Here is a 16,784-nt window from a genome sequence, read left to right on the forward strand (position 1 = left end):
AAGTATAGCAATAGCTGATGTGCTCTGGAGAGACACAGTGAGGAAAAGGAAGAAAGGCTGTAGCAGAAAGGTGAAACAATGTAGAAAAGATGTTGGCAAGGGACATGAGAAAAACAAAAAGGAAATATGCACTGTGAAAGAAAGGAAGACGGCTGTCAAAGACACAGATATGGGAGCAAAGGCGGGACTGATGGGATAGATGAAGAGACACAAGAGAGGTTTATGGGAGGAGAAAGAGATGCAGATAGAGTGAAGGAGTCTGTCCGTATTCAGCGAATTAAAACCACATGTGTCTGTCTGAGGTGAGGACACCACAACACTGTACACACACAGGGAGAATGAATGCCATTACATCCGCCCACCAGAGGCTTGACACACTTGTTTCCAGAATTGATTTCTTCTACCAACTTTGTGCTGCTTACAGAAACTTTGAGCATGTCATCTACATCACAGCATTTATGTGTCTCACAAAACAAAAAAATAAATACCGTCTACTGTTCCAAGGTCATCTTCCCTCTTACAAAGCCTGCGAATAGAACAATACTTTGGTGAGCGTTGCCATGACAAGAAGCTCCCTGAAGAAACATATGCAGTCAGAGAAGTCATGGGAAGAGGGCAGCAATGAAACCGGATGACCAGGACGCAATGGAGGGCCTGGTACTACGAAGTGTGTCTACCATGCTTTGGAATTTTTCTAACACTGGCTTTCTTTTAGGAATTGAATCATTTGTTTCTCATCTCTCCTAAAAACACATTTAAAAAAATTAACAAGTGACTGATTTTTGACTTACGCAGCTCCATATATGCTTTTGAATACATTTAGCATGACTTAGTTCCTGATTACATCCACATATGTTAACGTACATTCATAAATCAAGTCAGTAAAAAAAAAAAAAAAAAAATCTGACAGACCGTGATGTTACACATATCATCTCCAGTAAAACGTATGTAGGACAGTTGGAAGAATGAGACAGAGGGGGCAATGGGGGGAGAGGGGTAGCTGGGAGAAAAGGGGGCGAGACAGCCATGCTATGGGAAAGTGTTTTGGGGAAACCAAATTAAGGGGAAGAAAGGCCGGACACAAAGGCCTTTGAAAGCGGCAGACAGTTCCCTTGACATGTGTCTTAAAAGAGATGCTGCCGCTGATGCCAAGAAGGGGGGAAAGGACACAGGAGAGAGAGGGAATGGAGAGAGGCTGAGGAAGGAAAGGAAGGAGATCAAGGGAAAGATGGACTAAAAGTAAGAGGGCACCGAAAAGTGGGGGCAATCTATACAGGACAAAACTCAAAGAGGGGAGAGAAGAGCGAAAGAAAACAGTTGAGTTGGGTCCATGATAGACGTAATGAGCAGAAATAAAGGTCGCAGTTCAGGTCTGTGGTCTGGAGCAGACTGAAGGAAAACATGCACTTAGTGAGCATGTCTGTGTACGTGTGTGTATTCTCATGTGCATGTGTGAGAATACTTAAATGAGATGGATTCAGACTGCATGGGAAGTGTGTGTGTGTGCGCGTGTGCGTGTGTGTGTGTGTGTGTATTGCAAAGACATTTGCTGGCGGAAACAGTCTGAATTTCAAATGACTGTTTAATGGCACGTATACTCAGTTTTCTAATCCATTCCTCAAGGTCACAGTATTTTCAGTGTATGGGGATCAGGGCTGGTCGGCTGCATATGTTTTACATAAATGACAATGTATTCTGACACGTTTCCTGTGACAAAATATGATAATTTGGTAAAATGATCCTTCAAAAGTGACACTTCCCTCAATGAAAATTTGAATTTAGAGCGACTTGAACTTTGATTTCATAGATAAATATACGACATATCACTTCTCAAATTAGCTTGAGCTGAAATGTTAGAGAAAATAATGGTGCTAATCTCACTGGAAATATCACTGAATGGACTGTGGAAGTGAAAGAATCTGTAAACACTCGCTTTTTGTGTTGCAACTTGCAGCTGATGTCAACAGAGAAATAGCTACATGCTTTTTCTCATGCAGATTCTGTCTCTTTGATGCAAGTCGGCCCCTCTCTTATTTGGTCTCTCGCTCTCTCCTTCTGCCATTGTGTACTCCTCAGAATTCACACTGGACTCCTTCGCTCTGTCTCTATTCCTCACACACACAGACACACACACGACGCACACACACATTATTCCTATCCTTGGGGCTGTGTCTGACTCCGGCATGAAATCAATTTCGGAGCCTGCACCCTCCCACCACCCTTCTTCGGCGCCCATTTTCTCTCACCATGAAGCGAGACCGTTGCTGTGCCAGCCTGAGGACAAAATTGCCCTCCCCCCTAAACTAATGCCCCTTTCCCCATCGCAGAACCTTCAGTTCTGTGCCCCTGTATCGCCCACCGTCATCATGTAGCCAGTCTTCCCTCCTCCCTGTCACCTGCTGTAGCTCTTGAGGACTGATATTATTCTGTATATGTCCGATTTTGGCCCATAAGTTAATATGATTCAATCTTTTCAACGTGTTGAGACCACACATTCAGTAAAAGCTATGTTTTATTTTCATCCTGCTGTTTTACTACCAACTGTATGTGTGGAGTACCTGTGAGATTCAACTTTACTGTCAGGGGAATTCAAAGACGTAACCTGGGTACACTATTAAAAGCTTGTCTTTAATCATCAAAATACACTAGCAAGGCGAAAGGGGAGCCTGTTAAAACTTCACATAAAACAGTTTGGCAACTTGACAGCAGCATAAGGAGGCCTGGAATCCCAAAATTGGTATAAAGTGACAAACACTGAGTAAATTGAAAGCGGGATGGACATGCAGAGGTGCGGCGGCACAGCTTTTATCATTGTTATTCCTTACACTGCTCCTTCCTAATCCGCACTGACAGAGTTTTCATCATATGAGGAGGTGGGGACGACGGAGGACTCGAGGGAACTGGGAGAGGAGGGGGACTTTCCTCTACTTTCTCCCCAGCGGCGGTGCATGCCGAGCGGCCTCAGCCAGGGCCACCAAGGCCCCCTTTGTGCCAGTTATCACCAAGTGGTGAGTGATAGCACCGCGGCCTCCCGCTCTCAGGAGAGGGAAAGGGGTTAGTGAGGGGGAGGGAGGTGACGAGGAGAAGGTGCAGGAGAGGAGTAGATTGGAATGTTCCCAGAATGGACAGCGAGCGGAAAAAAGAGGACGAGAAAGAGGCAGTTGTATCATCTGCACTTGTCTCACAGGTGCATAGCGGGAGAAATGTGCTTCACTGTGATGACTCAATGCTTCATGAGCCATCAATGAAACAGCAGAGGAAAAAAACATCCAGCACTGTGGGAATCATCAGATTCCACTTAACTAGTTCATCTCATAAACTTTTATTTGGCAAGCTCCAATTAGACACTCTAATGTCACCTGAGTTCTAACTGGACTCACCTCATCTTTCCTGCTATGATTTCATGTCTTGACTCAATCAGGTTCACCAGGACGAGTAATGGATGACAGACGCGTTTAGACAAAGAGCTGATGTCGAGATACATCCGAGTCGCCACAGATGGATCTTGGGAACGGCCCAGACGATGCAGGGAGATGAAAGGTCAGATTCCCCGACCTCCCTTCTGCTCTGCTCTGTTTTTCCAACCTTCTGTCATGCTCACTTCATAGCTACAATACCTGTGTCCTCACCAGCACCCAATGCCCCTGTTCCCCTTTTTACCTGTCACACACACACATTATATTTAGATCATTTTTAGGCTTATTATGTATTACTTGTACTCTGCTGGACTTGAGTGGAGATATTATTTCCTGCCCAAACATGCAAATGAGAGTAAATCAGCCTTGACCTTGAACCTCGAACACACCCCAGCATGCACACACACAGATACCAGTGTCACAGACGTCTACCTCGCTCTCTCCTATACACAAACTCACATTCCCAGCCCTCCCAGCTGCCTGTGCACCTGGGCCGGCAGCTGTCATCACCGTGGTTACTGACATACAGCTGGCTGTGTCACTATCACCTGACTCATCTGCCTCTGAGACAGTGAGGGAGCGAGAGAGAGCTCAGCAGAGGAAGAAGAGAGGTGAGATTTAAAAGGACTGCAGGTGGTTGAGATGAGGTGGAGAGAACGATAAAGGGAAAAGGGAAACAGGAGGGATTCATCGCTTTTCTGAATCCTAACCTCTGACTGCACAGCCAGCAGCTTCTGGGTGTCAGCCTCAATATCACATTGAGGTTAAGTATGGATCACTTCCTCACAGGCTGTTAGGATGCCAATCATACGACATGTTAAAGGTAGCACCTGAAAAAAACTGAGTTCAGATACTGCAACACAGAGGCCACTTCAGAGGTTAGTATAAAAATTACACAAGCCATACTTTGTTATTCACACATTCAAGCCACGGATGTGAAGTTTGAATTCAGATCTCCTTGTTACACAGGTGTGTTACACTTCATAATAGTGAGCTACTACCTTAACTACATATTTAACCTGCACAGATACTAACATATATATGAGTACTGAAAGTGTTTCTGGGTTTCCGTGGGCCAAAATTTTAAAGCTCAAACCAACCTGCAAAGCAAAGAAAAGAAAGTCTAAAGACTTTGATTCTGTGAAATCAGAAACAAAATAAACAGTTCCACTGTTTTTTTTTTAGAACTGATGAATTTAATCACAACCTGTCAAATGCTTAGTGGACATTTACTATTAAACCTACAGGAAAACCACATCACCACCCAGGAATGAACTCCAGCCTGTATTAAGCTTTACCCTCTTCTTTTAAAAGGTCAGGATCAGAGGTGTAGCAAAACAAGACTTTTAGAGACCCCCCTGCATGGGTGGCTTTAATTACAGCCAAGGAAGTGGCATAGCTTAGAGTGTACCACCCCGCTTGGCTGTTACATCCCATGCCTGTGAATGAAAGCAGAAATGCAGTTTAATATCTTTTAATGTGCCTCTGTGTGCACGTGTGTGGGAGTCGCACGCTAGCAATGTGTGGCAAAAGCACCGTGCAGCATATGGGCCAGCACGTCTGCTCTGCCTGTTAAGCAGAGGGGACATCAAAAGGTGGGTTTTATACCCCCCGCACACCCCATTGCCACCCCTCACTATAAATCCCACCCCTAAAGGAGCCATTTATGGGACAATAAGAGCCAATTTATGGGCCCCAAGAAAATGAAGGCAATTCAGAGGTGTAGGATGAAAGATGACAAGGGCTTTCCATGGGTTAGCAGGCGTTTGCTGGTAGCTCTGTGTTTCTTCACAACTTTCTCTTTAGCTGCCTCTGAGCTATGGTCTGGAATTTAAGGACCACCAGAACGTTCAAGAAGGTTTAAGATCTCCCAATTTTTTCTGCAAAGTGTCATGAAAACCTTGGCCACATGGATATATACTAAGAGCAAAATGATGTAATCATTTTTTTCTGTTGTACCTTTGCGCTATGCTTTCATATTCTTGCTGAACTTTAAACAATCGCAGCTCTTTTTGCAACAATCTTTGTCTGCTCATGTGACCTCTCCTCTCCCCAAGCGGTTTCGCTGGCATACATACATAAAGACAATGGGAATAGCAGCACACACACTAACACAAAGGCACATGTGAGGTGAACTTCATCCCATCTGCCTGAGTTACTCAGGTGTGGTGAGTTCCCTGGAAAACTGACATGAGGCGTTTGGGGAAAATCAGGAAAAGGCTCGCGTCAGGCAGTAACCACTGAAGCATATACAACAGCTCTCTGGTCTGCAGTTTGTGTTGCTGATGGATGCAACACACATTTTCTGTTACAGCCATTGCTTGACACATGAACATGTATACACACACAAACATGCTTTTTCATCCAACGACTTAGCTACACACACCAAAGTAGTGCATCTCTTTGAGGCCGTTGACCAGTGAGTCAGCTACATTATGTCTGGAAATAACTTCTGAACGAATCAGTTTGCTCTGCTTTTCCTTCTCTTTCTCATTCTCTCATTCTGTTCCTCTTTCTTTCATTTATTTTAATAGTCTGTAATAGTTACCAAGTATCATTAAGGCCAACCTCTGTGGCTTCTAACAGCGCTGTAGGCAAGCCAAGTGTTTGTTGTCAGCATTTTATTGGCTTCCATGGAGGAGGGTTGTTGTTGTTCAGTGTAATCTTGGCACGCCAATAACAGGTTTCAATAAAAGCAGCTGCTTTCTTTTGGTTGTAAAGTTACTCTTCCCTCCACCCTTTCACAAGTGTGTTTGGAGTGAACAGAAAGCTACCTGGAGAGAGGACAGAAGGTGTCTCCATGTGTTTTAACACCTCTGCAGTATTTCTGTCTCCCTCCTTTTCCCTCACTTGTCCAACATGCGCAAATCATTACTCCCTTCTTTTCAAAAATATTTTTTTGCTTTCATCTGTCACTGGTTTCCCTGAGCAGATTTTTGAGGTTTGCAACTGCTGTGCTGTCACTTGGGATGCTGGCTGTTTTAGCTTGACCACACTGCCCCCGTCAGGCGGCAGTTAGCTGTTGCAGATCTGGGGAGAGGAGGGTAGAGGTGTACATGAACCATGATATGATCTCATAAAAAAACATTTGGAATGTGGCATTTTAGAAATAAATACATAAAAATATGGTGGAAACTGGAGCAAATAAAATTATTTGCAGTTAATTAAACAACTGTGTTCCTATGTCCTATGTGCCAACTAGTTACTGTTGCTAAGCCTAACCCTAACCCTAACCCTAACCCTAACCCTTATCTGCACTTGTATTAATATCTATAGTGGTACTTTGTCAAACACTTTCACCAACTCTTTTAAGTACAAAACTGACTGATCTGTCCTTTATTATGTCAAAATCATTATTACAAGGTTTTAACCAGGCTAAAGATGGGGTTAAGAAAAGTTAGACATGAGGAGTAAGAGAGGAAAAGAGCTGAAAAGAGGCCAGCAGTAAACCAATTAAATTAGAAAAAGAAGGTTGATTCGTTCAATCTGCAGTCGTGTTTGACTGGAAACGACAAGTGCATTAGGAAATACTTGAGGATCCAGTGTAAACAGTGTGATTCATAATACACAATCAAGCAAATATAATACAGCAACAGCTACAAATCTTGGTGGTTATACAACATTTTCCAGTAACTCCCAAGAAGAAAAATACATGGGTGACTTGCATCATTGAGTTATTGTAGTAGTGTAGAGAATTGGAGTGAATCTTTGAATTTAACTAAAACTCTACCTTGTTGCTTTCTCCTATAAGATCTCATTTTTCTTGGCAGCAACGTTTGATTTACAACTGCATTCCATAGTTGAGAGGTATAGGAGAAAAGTCCCTGTGTGGCTCAAAGAGTTCCCGTTTCTCATGTAAAATCAAAAAGCACTCATATAAACATTATTGAACCTCGACTGGAGCAGGAACATTCCATCATGTCTGGCTGACCCCAGCACAAGTTCATGTTTCCTCTTGGTTTTTTATTTTTTCCTCTATCAATCATCCCTTTATTTTGAAACCATCTAATCATAATTTCACTACGCAGAGTTGCTCTGCAGCAGACACGTTCAAGAACTTTCATATCAAAACAAGGAGAATTTTAAGCCTCACCAGCAGCACAGCTCTACGGACGGCTCGTCAGGCCACAAATGAAATAATAAATAAATATAATACTAGCATGTTTTTGTTTTATATATATATATATATTGGCATTCATGCAATCCCTTTATCTCACTTTTCTTCATCATCACAAGGTGAGCAGAAACATTGGTTTGAGTTCAGCATAGACATGTTAACCATTTTTTTATTTACTTATTTTACGTAGGTAGAAATAAGTATGTGCCTGTAGCAAACAGACATTTAAAATAAATTTAAAAACATCAGTGTTGATACACTTACTTTTTGTAATGAACTTCCTTCCACCTGTGGGGGGTGGGGGCAACCCCAGCTCATATCTAGTGAAAGCAGGGTGCAACCAATATTGTAAAGGTTGCCTTACTATCACATGGCTGACAGCTAGAGACAAACAATAATGGATTATGGCCCCTTTAAAGTCTCCAGTTAACCCATTTTCATGGACTGTAGGAGGAAGGAGTACCCAGAAGGAAACCACATAGACACAGGGGGAACATTCAAAGTCCACACAGAAAGACCCCAGAACCTTTTCAGGCAGCATTGGGGACCTCTGTTCCAGCTTGCTGTTTTTAAGAAACCTGAGAATGAAATGCTAATTAAATGCAAACATTTTGGATACCCCACTAAGTAATGAGAATCCCTTCATGTCACAGCGAACAAATTCCTTTTGTGGCCAGCCAAGATACTTGCCTTCTTGAAATCCTGATTATAAATTTTCACACATAAATAGCATTCACGTTGTGCTGGGAAAACCTCCCTGTAATAAACACCATTAGGTATAATGGCATGACACATGGTTTGTGGTTATGTCAATTGCAGCACGCAAACGGCTGATGGAAGACATTTAACCTCCTTATCCCGAGCCTTGCAGCTGAACAGAAGGCATGAGACCAATTTTACAGTGACACCACATAACCCAGATAATTAAATGAACCATCAGATTATCCACAGCGCTGTCTTCCTAAAGCTCGTCACACAGAACATCAAATGTGACTCTAACAGACATGTGGTAGATTGTGACAGCTTTTCGCACTCATATATGGCTCCATACAGCATGAGGTCGGCAGGCAGTTTTATTAAACACTAAAATCTTTGTCCACATTTACACATTTGCTCCATATAGGCCCTGAACTGTTTTTGAAGCCTCAGTTTGACCCTCTGCTATCAGCCCCCTGGGAAGTGAGTGACAGCTTTTATATGACATAATGCATGTAAATGAAATGATTTAATATCATTCTCCAGAAATGACACATCACTCTCCAAAAATATATATCTTGGACACCCCTCTGAGTCAAAAGCAACTTTTATTTTTCTTCAGCACAAGTTGACGTCCATCATCAACGGACCGTTAGCGAAAGTCACATTGGACAGGGCCAAACGAATTCACCAAAATCCACCAAAGTCCTCACAAACGATGTTTTCATGGACCATTTCACAGCCATTTACTAGTCAATCACACTGTTGACCAGTTCTGTCATCGCACCCCTGAGCAGTCTGATTCCTGACTGACAATATGTTCTGGTCACATGGAGTGTATCAGTGCAGAAAAGGTCTCTTTTTCTGCCAGTTAACATTCACGAGTGCGTCATTTCCAAGAAAAGCCTCACGTCGATCCAGATCAATGTAGCAGCCTGTTGCCATTGTGTCGGAGAGATCTTTGCTAACAGCTGCACCATGTAAGTGTAGCACTTACAACACCTAATGTGGGATGTGTTTTGGCCTTTGGTTGTTATCATTTGTTTCTTTCACAAGTTGTTTTTCAAACTGGGATGATGGGATAAGCCTGTGTAACCTTTTGAGGTGTTGAACCTTTACTAATCGTCACATGTACTGTATGTGAAGTTCCTATGTTTGCTCATATCAACATGGGTTACAAAATACTCTTGGGCCATAAAGCAATTAGGGAATATTTTAGAGCAAATGCAACTCCTCTGAGCAAACTGAGTCATCTGTTATGATCAAAATAATTGTAGGTGTAATTCTTAGCAAAATAAGTCAAGAAAACACAATTAATTTTGCTTTCGCAAACTATATTCTTGTGTGTTTGAAAGACAAACAATGAGCCTGTATGGGATGGATTGAACCAGAACCGAGGGGGTTTCCTAAGTCAGAGATGCTTGGGAACTGGTGGTTTATATGACAGTATAATCATCATCACACGGCTGTGACCTCCCAGTGGCTTTCAGAGGTTATCCATGATTCGCTCTGATAATGAGCCTCATCACTTAGGCTGTCACCCTCTCTCCTCCGAGGACTGGGCTAATATTTGCAGCCAGCGATACATAGAGGGGGCTGCGCGAGAAGTAATCCCACGCAACGCTGGCCACTTTGTTGAATTACTGTGAAATTAGATGCTTATTTAATATAACATTGAAGTGCACTGCACTGTGGTCTGGCATAGAAGATGAGAAATGAATGGCTTTTCAGTCTTTGGTGCTCCACTTCACTTAAATACCCCTAAACATTTTTTTTCCTAAAGTGCATCTTTCCTTCGTTTCAAGACTGTTTGTTTAAGGTGATCAAGGAAAAGCTACAACACAAGGTTTTTATTAGGCACCATGAGTCACCAGGCCTTGAATTCATTATCCTTTAACACCTTGAGTATCAATGAAATAACGTCATTCATTTTTGGTTCCTGAGTAATGACTGTCATTTCAAAAACAAAACAAAAACCTTTTCGAAATATTTTCGCTGAACAATTCTACCATTAGGAGTTTAGCGTACGTGCCCTCTCATTATTTGGCAAAACCTATTTCATATTGTTCATCACTGGTGTTGGCTGTTTTGGAGGACAACTAGCTTGATGAATTTGTGGTGATTTCAATAGCGCCAGCATTGTTATGAAAAATTAAAGGTCAGTTGAGATGATTCCCCCATATTACTGAGGCCTGAAATCAGATTTAATTCACGTGAATGTATTATATTAATACAATATTCACTTTCAGGCTTTATATGCTAGCAAGACCCCAAAATGTTCCTCAGCATTGGCAGACAGCTAGTTTCTTTGGTTGAGGTCATTACCTATACAATATGCACTGCAGATGGCCTGTTGGTGCTGTCTGTGCGCCTCCTCTCTCCCTGCTGTTTCATGGGGTCTTTCACAGTCCTGTTTCCACGCAGTTGGGGCAGAGTGCCACCTGTCCAGGAAGGTATGCTCTGCAGGGGCACAGCCTGCGATGGGAAGGGTCAGAGCCGGCACAGCTGAAGAGTCGAGGCTCCTGCTGAAGGCCACAGTGTCGACCCCAAGGACTGTAAGCAGGAAACAGGTGGTTGACTTCCAGCCCCACGCTGGAGCAGCTGAGTCCAAGCCTTCAAAGTGCAAAACAATGATAAGCTTAATTGTATACAATGCATCCATCTAAGTACACTAGCATCTTTTAGGTTGATACTTAACCGTTTGCACAGACTCTGACATGTTTGCTGACCTGGTAAATGCAGAGGGACTGTTTAGATGGTGAAACAGAGCAGGCTCACACACCAGGGCGGAGTGTTGACACACACTAACACAGGACTGGCCCAGGGGACCCAGGTGCACCCTCAGAGCATTTTCTGGCGGCCAAGTAGGGACAGATTTACTGCAGAAGTCCTAGAAAGATTTAAGATAGCAGAGGGAAAGAAAGTTAATAGTGATGAAAGGTCTGATCTCTATGTATTAGCTGCTAGTGACGAGTAAATGCCTTTGAAACAATCATGACAACAATATGTCACTTCAGTAGGCTAGTTTGATGGAGGAGCTGGACTGCACTGATATATCTGCACCTGGTGACTGATATAAGCATGAACCCGCTCCAGCATCCCGTCACATGTGAACTCTCGGGGAGTGAAAGGCTTCACCTGAAAAGCATATTGAAACACGTTTACGCTACTTCATTTTACTACTATATCGTGAATTATGGGATAACAAGGTGAATGTTAATATATGTAGATTAAGAATAACCTGGATTGTGTTGTTTGGCTGGGAGTTACCTCTGTGTGTAGAATAGCTTTGACTGCCTCCTGTACATCAGTCCTGTTGGTGATGTCCACAGTCCACACATGAGGTTTACCAATAAATTCCTCTGCATAAGGATGTTGGGATGAGATCTGCAATGCAAAGTTATTTACACTAAAACAATAAGAACCGTGGATTTTTTCAATACCTGTTTTGAATGCCCATGTGTTATCTACCTGTCTGGTGGTGGGCTTGCCTTTGTAGAAATCATTGTTGTTTGATGAGTGTGGTGGGTCAAATCGTGGTTGAAGGAAGACGCAGCCCAGTGCTATGGCTTCAATAGGAGCTGGGCCCTCATATGGGAAACCGAGGCCTACAAAAACCTAGAACCGAGAAGCAGCATCTGACCCCACAGTTCACAACAACGGCTTCAAGATCATATCATAGGCCTCTCGGTGAGTAGATGTAAGTAAAATGTACTAATTCACTGGTGTCTTTATACTGAATTGAGCTGTAATCTGACCTTGGCCCTGCGAAGAAGTCGAAGGAAATGTTCCTGAGTCAGCAGGCCGTGGTTTTTCACAAAGCTGGGCAGAGAAGAGGTGTGTCCTGGAGGTTGGTAGACTGTGGCGTGGGTTTCCAGCTGCTCACTGATCACTTCCACAAACTCAGATTTACCCTGGGCAAAAAGTACATGTGTGAAAATTTTATATCTTGCAAGATCACCATCTTTCCACACACACACACACACTGTCCTCTTTTTGTTACTATACCTGCCACATATAGTCCTGTTTGCCATAGACCACCGCTATCCTGTGTTTCTTGTGGGTCTTTGGCTCCAGCTCCTCCTTTTTAACCTCTGTCCTCACTGCCTCCACACTCACAAATCCCAGGAAGGAGTTATCAGGAGTGTGAGCTGGAGACAACAGAAAAAATGTAAAAAGGCAGCCGGGACATGGGCCAAGTCACTATGTGAGCAGTATGTATTATAAGACAAGGGCCTGAGTAGATGGTTAATAATGTCTATTGGAGAAAATAAGCAAGACATAAAAGCAAAACAATTGATGTGGTTTTCCACTGCTGGAGACAGCTCTTGGCAAATATGGAAATTGATTGATAGTGAACTTGCATAATTTCTTATAGACTGGTGAGTAATCTGTTAATGTCAACGTTGGCTGTGCAGACACAGCTTTATACAGAACCCTCATTCATATTCATAACTGTATGTTTTGGAGTAGTGTTGAAGTACTTTTTCATCCATAAGAAAACTGGTAGCCTAAGTATCTAATTTACTAAACTATGTAAGAGGCACTTTGTCAGAAACATGAGCGGAGGATCAAAAGTAGCTCTTGGACAGACATGGACCAAGATCACAGGTGAAAAACAGTTAAGATTAAAATTTTTGAGAGAAAAATACACACCCTGTGGTATAAATCAGCTGTTAAAGGAAATTGGATTTCTACACATATGAGAGGTTGCGGTCAGGATGTTTTAATAGGCAACTGCCACCCTGTTGCCCTGTGACACATTGAGGAAGGTGTGGGAGATGAGTATTTACTTTACGAGGAATGTGCCAGCAAAGGTGTGTGTGTAAGGAGGCCTGATGTTTGAGCATCTGTGTGTGAGTTATTCACTCATGTCTCCAGGTACTTGTTTTAAAAGATGGTTGCCAGATCTTTCTTCATTCACCCACGCGCTGCTGGCTCAGTCCCATTCGTTGCCACTCATCTCTATCTCCTGGCCAGGTTCATTGCTTCACACACTCATCTATCAGATTAGCAGAGATTCACTGGCATCATCAATATAGCTGTGAAGGAATGCAGTTTCTTTGGTTCCTTGGTCTCAGAGCCTTTGCTGTCTGTTTACCGTCCACTTCAGTCCTTCAGTCAACTATCGTCCTCTCCTGGATTTCAAAACAGAAGCATGAAACCCCTGTTTGCTTTTCTCTCAAGCGCCTTCTTCTTTTATTTGCTCTCCGTCTTTGTTTCTGTTTTGCCATCTCTCTCTCTCTGCCTTTCCACACCATCAGCTAACAGCCATCTCCTTCTTCTCCTCCTCAGCAGGACAAATAAACAGTGCTTCAGGCTGAGAGATGAAGAGTGGCTCTCAGCCTAGTGCGTCCAGCTTGTCCTCATCTCCCGGCAGGGCGGGATGGATGACAGGGAGAGGTGGTGGAATGAAACCTCCATCCGGGCACCAAGTTTATTTAACCTCTGCTATTAATCCTCTCACTGTGGGGACGCTGAGGTGAGTGTGTGTGAATGAGCAGCGCCACAAGCAGCCAGATATAAATATGAGCACATGTGTGTATTTCTATATATGTTAACTGTCTTCACCAGAGCATCTCTGAATCAGTGGTGTGTTCTTTACAGAGTCACCATCATTCAGTTATCCCAGGCACATATTTCCACGATTACAGGGTGTAAACACACTACATGATGCTGCAACTTGCCAGTATAATAAGTTTATGCATCCATACATATACACACTCGCAGACACACACACACAAACTTACGGAACATGGTCATGTACTGCAGAGGTTGGAGACCCCATCTGCCCCACAGTGTCTTATATCCGTGACTGTGTGTGTAACTCCCCAGGTTGAATGCAGGCTCTGTGCCGAAAGAGTCCAAGATTCTAAAGTGGCACCTGGAATGATTTAAAGAACAGTTTATCACAAAAGAAATATTTAATTTACTTCAGCTTCATCAAATCAGCAATGATCACATGAACACAATGTTGTATGATGTTGCCATTAATATCTGACTTTACCTTTGGTTTTTGTCAAGAAAACATTAAAGGTCCTAACTCTAACGCTCACTGTAGAAATGATAAAAGTGGGTTGTATTTTGAAGTGTTCTGCAACACTGATATAATAGCATAAGCACATGTAGAAATTGTTGTCATACTGGTAATGTTGGAAAGCCAGTCCCATGGCTCCTTGAAAATGAGCAAGGCCATGGTAGTCAGTGTAGATGAGGTCAAAGGTCAAGGGCCTCTGGATTGGACAACTGCCTCGGCCAGGGGCAGCACCTAGGAAGCTGGACCAGTAAATAATAAACACACATTACACCACAAACTGATCAGAGCCAGTTCTGATCCTTGGCTTCCTCGTCACTTCAATATAAACTGCTCAAAGACCAGACACCTACAAAAATATCTACCAGTGATACCAAATGAATGATAAATAATAGTAATAATAATGTTGTCTCAGATGCAAGCAGCTAGTGGGAGCAGCAGTGCTGGTAACCTGTGGAGTTGGTGCTGTGAAGTGGTGAAGGTTATGTTGTGTCCCAGGATTGTCAGACAAGCACTGAGGTCAGCCCACTGGACCAGCTCCCCAAGAGGCCCCCCTCTCTCTACCATAGCTTCAAAACGCTGACCAACACTCCCAGTCAGGGCACCTGGATACAGCAGCACCTGCGGCATGTTTCGGAGCCCAAAACACACAAAAGGTATGTTGAGAAAGGTTCTCATTTCGGTACTTTCATTACTCACCACAGTTTATGTTCTAAAGGTTCGGTTCCAAAAAGTGTGATATAATAAACATTCAGCAAGGTTGTGAGTATAAATGAAATGGTTATACACATTTTATTTGAAGAGAAGCTGAACATTTTAAGAGAAATTGAGCTAAGCATCCACACACTTACACTGAATATGTGATGGAATGATTTCAGGGTTCATATTATTCTCCTCAAAATGTAGAGGTAAAAACTTGCTCAATAGCTCGTACCCTCATCTGGTTGAAGACTGTCTTGTTGCCTCTCTGTCTCATCCTCAGACCAGCCTGTATCCAGCGTTCAGACATCCTTTGCACTCTGGACAGGATGAAGTTTATTGCAGCACCACTATTGTTGCCAATGACTTCATATAGTTGGCTCAGAGATGTTCGTATCTCAGCCTGTGTACAAACACAATGTACTCTGATTTGCCTTTTGGTAATCTGGACACTCTCAAGGTCATTCTGTCGCGGTACAGTAATACACAGTGACATGAGCTTGTTGAGACTCTACCTTCTCTTCATGGGCCTGAGGTTTCTTGTGCCATGGCAGTGCAGAGTGGTTCTTTCCAAGGTGAGAGGGACAAAAGTCCTCTATTTGGCTGAGGTAAGTCAATATGGAGCAGGTGCTGCCATCCACCCCATAAAACGCATAGCAGGGGTCCAACTGCCAATGTGCCTGCAGGAACTGCCAGAGAGACTGACGTTACAGTGACACATACTGATACGTTATGAATGTCCCATTATTTAAAAGATGTTTTTTCATATCTAGTCCAACCTTGTTTGCTTCCTTAAAAATGCATACTGAACTGAAAACATTAAGCCATAACACTGCACACACAGTCATGAAGCTTGTTAAAGCACATATTTCCACTTTCTCACCTCCACTTTCTCAGCGCACACCGGATAGGCAGTATCCATTGGCACCTCACACTCACTGGGCCCTTTGGGTAAGATATTAGCCGTCACACAGTTTTTCCTTTAGAGGCCATTTTGAATGCATCATTATTTCAGTAACCAAAAGCACATTGTCGAGTTAAGTCATTGTGGGCAATGAAGAACAGTGGAAAATAACTTTGATATACAATCTCTTAACTGAAATGTGCGCAATGAATAGCAGCCATCAGCACAATGTATAGTGCTGCCATACATGTAGGAGGCATTAGAGTATAAGCAGTGTGTTCTCAGGGGCCCTTTCCCGTAAGCGCCCCCCACCATCACTAGCCAATGTCAATCAACTGGAATAAGTGCGCACACACACACACACACACACACACAATAATATGCTCACACACACCTGACCCACCTGCCTCTTACCAAACATTCCCCTTTATAATGCTAGCATTTGCCAAAACACACAGTCCATAGCTGTGTAAAACAACCTAGTAAAAAAGGAAAGAAAAAAAGATAAGGAAACCCACAGACATAGCTGAGGTGTGAAAGCCTAAAAACAGTGATATGCTGTAAGAGCACAGTAAAAAAATGTGCTCCCTCTGCAAAAACAAGAGTATGAGTAGACAAGTTGGTGAAAGGACTCCTGGGTAATTCAGTCATATTTTATGGTGTGAGGTAATGTGAGAGGAAGAGGGTGAGGGGTGAGCAGACTGTCGATGGGGACGTGTGCTTGTGTGCATGCGGGTGGCACCCTGCACATACAGTAATTTATGTATGAGCACGGCGTCAAGTGTGCGCCCTCATTTACACACAGTATGGTGCCTGTGTGGCCCAGGCTTTATGAATTCCCTTTCTCATGGAAGGCGGACAAGCATGCTCCCACTCATCCCTACCTCTCACACGCTCTCACACACACACACACACACG

The 16,784-nt window shown here is 43.2% G+C and overlaps 1 protein-coding gene across 1 annotated transcript; it reads right to left on the minus strand.

The window, feature by feature from the left end:
- Positions 1 to 10,631: 10,631 nt before the first annotated feature.
- LOC115060462 (alpha-1,6-mannosylglycoprotein 6-beta-N-acetylglucosaminyltransferase B-like) lies at positions 10,632 to 15,884 on the minus strand. The gene is made up of 13 exons (XM_029528387.1): positions 15,846 to 15,884; positions 15,478 to 15,651; positions 15,198 to 15,365; positions 14,715 to 14,884; positions 14,374 to 14,505; positions 13,980 to 14,113; positions 12,238 to 12,380; positions 11,988 to 12,143; positions 11,701 to 11,847; positions 11,500 to 11,616; positions 11,293 to 11,367; positions 10,959 to 11,119; positions 10,632 to 10,842 (listed from the first exon to the last, which is right to left on the minus strand). Exons 1-13 carry the CDS (start codon positions 15,882 to 15,884, stop codon positions 10,632 to 10,634), a joined length of 1,827 nt encoding a protein of 608 aa, XP_029384247.1.
- Between the last annotated feature and the right edge of the window lie 900 nt (positions 15,885 to 16,784).

The sequence above is a fragment of the Echeneis naucrates genome, chromosome 19 (genome assembly GCF_900963305.1).
Source record: "Echeneis naucrates chromosome 19, fEcheNa1.1, whole genome shotgun sequence".
Lineage (NCBI taxonomy): Eukaryota > Metazoa > Chordata > Actinopteri > Carangiformes > Echeneidae > Echeneis > Echeneis naucrates.

Bases quoted from the DNA above. Each gene is read 5' to 3' on its own strand.
- LOC115060462 (XM_029528387.1), bottom strand. From the start codon at position 15,884: ATGGATACTGCCTATCCGGTGTGCGCTGAGAAAGTGGAG. The intron at 14,885-15,197 runs GTACGAGCTATT...AACATGCCGCAG, and splicing joins CAGTCTTCAACCAGATGAGG to GTGCTGCTGTATCCAGGTGC. The intron at 10,843-10,958 runs GTCAGCAAACAT...TGCACTTTGAAG, and splicing joins AGTCCCTCTGCATTTACCAG to GCTTGGACTCAGCTGCTCCA.